The sequence below is a fragment of the Oncorhynchus kisutch genome, unplaced genomic scaffold (assembly GCF_002021735.2).
Source record: "Oncorhynchus kisutch isolate 150728-3 unplaced genomic scaffold, Okis_V2 scaffold3978, whole genome shotgun sequence".
NCBI lineage: Eukaryota > Metazoa > Chordata > Actinopteri > Salmoniformes > Salmonidae > Oncorhynchus > Oncorhynchus kisutch.
Genome location: NW_022265923.1, coordinates 3,478 through 5,000, shown reverse-complemented (window position 1 = coordinate 5,000; position 1,523 = coordinate 3,478). Strand labels below are relative to the sequence as shown.

The 1,523-nt window shown below is 40.2% G+C and overlaps 1 protein-coding gene across 2 annotated transcripts in view; it reads right to left on the bottom strand.

Annotated features, from left to right (window-relative positions):
* The window catches only part of LOC116372950 (zinc finger protein 664-like), a 16,028-nt gene extending 14,733 nt beyond the window's left edge, over nt 1–1,295 (bottom strand). The window contains exons 1-2 of one of the 2 annotated variants that reach the window (XM_031821455.1): nt 1,216–1,295; nt 587–1,078 (exon numbers count right to left, since the gene is read on the bottom strand). In XM_031821455.1, the coding sequence (XP_031677315.1) occupies nt 587–1,001 (415 nt within the window). In that variant the 5' untranslated portion in view covers nt 1,002–1,078; nt 1,216–1,295. Of the gene's footprint in view, nt 1–586 lie in introns of both variants that reach the window. The other variant, XM_031821456.1, reaches the window with a different exon arrangement.
* Nucleotides 1,296–1,523: the final 228 nt, after the last annotated feature.

Below are 1,523 nucleotides of genomic sequence, written 5' to 3'. Positions count from 1 at the left end.
GACATCACAATACTCCATAATGACATCACAATAACCCATAATGACATCACAATAACCCATAATGACATCACAATACCCCATCATGGGGGAATAAAACGTTGTAAAAACAAATACTGGAGTTTTTACAGCAACTTGAACAAGTGTTACAGTAATGAGAAATATGTCCACAGACACTTTATGAGAATCACCTCTTTCACCACTTGATTTAGAAACCTAATTCCAATGGTCCATTATTCCTTTCGTGGAAAGGCAAGTTGAACACTCTATTAAAATATATATATTTTTACCAAATCACTTAAGAAACCTAAAACCAACTTAGGATCGTTCACAGGGTATGTTCTCATAGGATTGTTCACTGGGTAGGTTTTCCCATAGGATCGTCACAGGGTAGGTTTTCCCATAGGATCGTTCACAGGGTAGGTTTCTCATAGGATTGTTCACCCTATGGTTTTCCAATAAAGCACTTACACATTTTTTTTATTCATATTTGAAACTTTTAAATTTCAATACCTCGTTTTCAAACATGTGACCTAGCAATCTTCAAGGATTGAAGAGTTTGTGCCCCCGTTTTTAAGACACTACTTACTGGTTTTACTTAGATCTCCCGTCTCCTCTTCCTCTCCTTCCTCCTCTTTCAACGTGAAAGTAATCTGCCCCTCCTCTTCCTCCTCTTTCAACGTGAAAGTAATCTGCCCCTCTTCTTCCTCCTCTTCCAACGTATAAGTAATCTGCCCCTCTTCCTCTCCTTCCTCCTCCTCTTTCAACGTGAAAGTAATCTGCCCCTCTTCCTCTCCTTCCTCCTCTTTCACTCTGAAAACTCCTTCCTCCTCCTCTTTTACTTCGAAAGCTTCTTTCTCTGTCACAGTAACTTCTTTATCTTCTTCTTTCACTGTAACAGCCTCATCCTCTTCTTCTTGTTTAACTGTGACAGCCTCTTCTTCTTTCTCCGTCCAGCAGACCCCCTCTTCTTCAGCAGGAGTGGAGTAGCTAAGTGAACTCATGATCGGGGATGTTAGCTCGCTAGCTACTTAGCATTAGCGATTAGCCTAGTGCAAAGCTAACTTAGCAAGCCAGCTACCTGACAAACAACGTAAATAGTACATTAAATGGACCAACAAGTAAACAAAACAGAATATGTTTAAAACACAGTGACTAATGTACATCAAAACAGGCTAAAAACATTTGATGTTTTGGCTACGGAGGTTGCCGACCTACTGTTGTTTTACTGTTGAGGAAGTGTCCCGTCCACTACATTAGACGTCACACAAGCGGTATCGCCTGAAATCTGCACAACGCCATCTGCTGCTTGGAGTGGGTAACGCAGTTGTATTTATTGTATTTTGGGGGCCAAACGTTTGTTTAATAATCTAAGTGTAATATTTTATGTAAACGTACAAAGAGACGCGTGTGTTGATGGATTAGTGCAGATTTTTTTATAAGAGAATTTAAATACTGTACTACACAACAGTAGTAGGTCTGATTACCAACAATCACGAGACATCTACAGCAGGGGTAGGAACCCC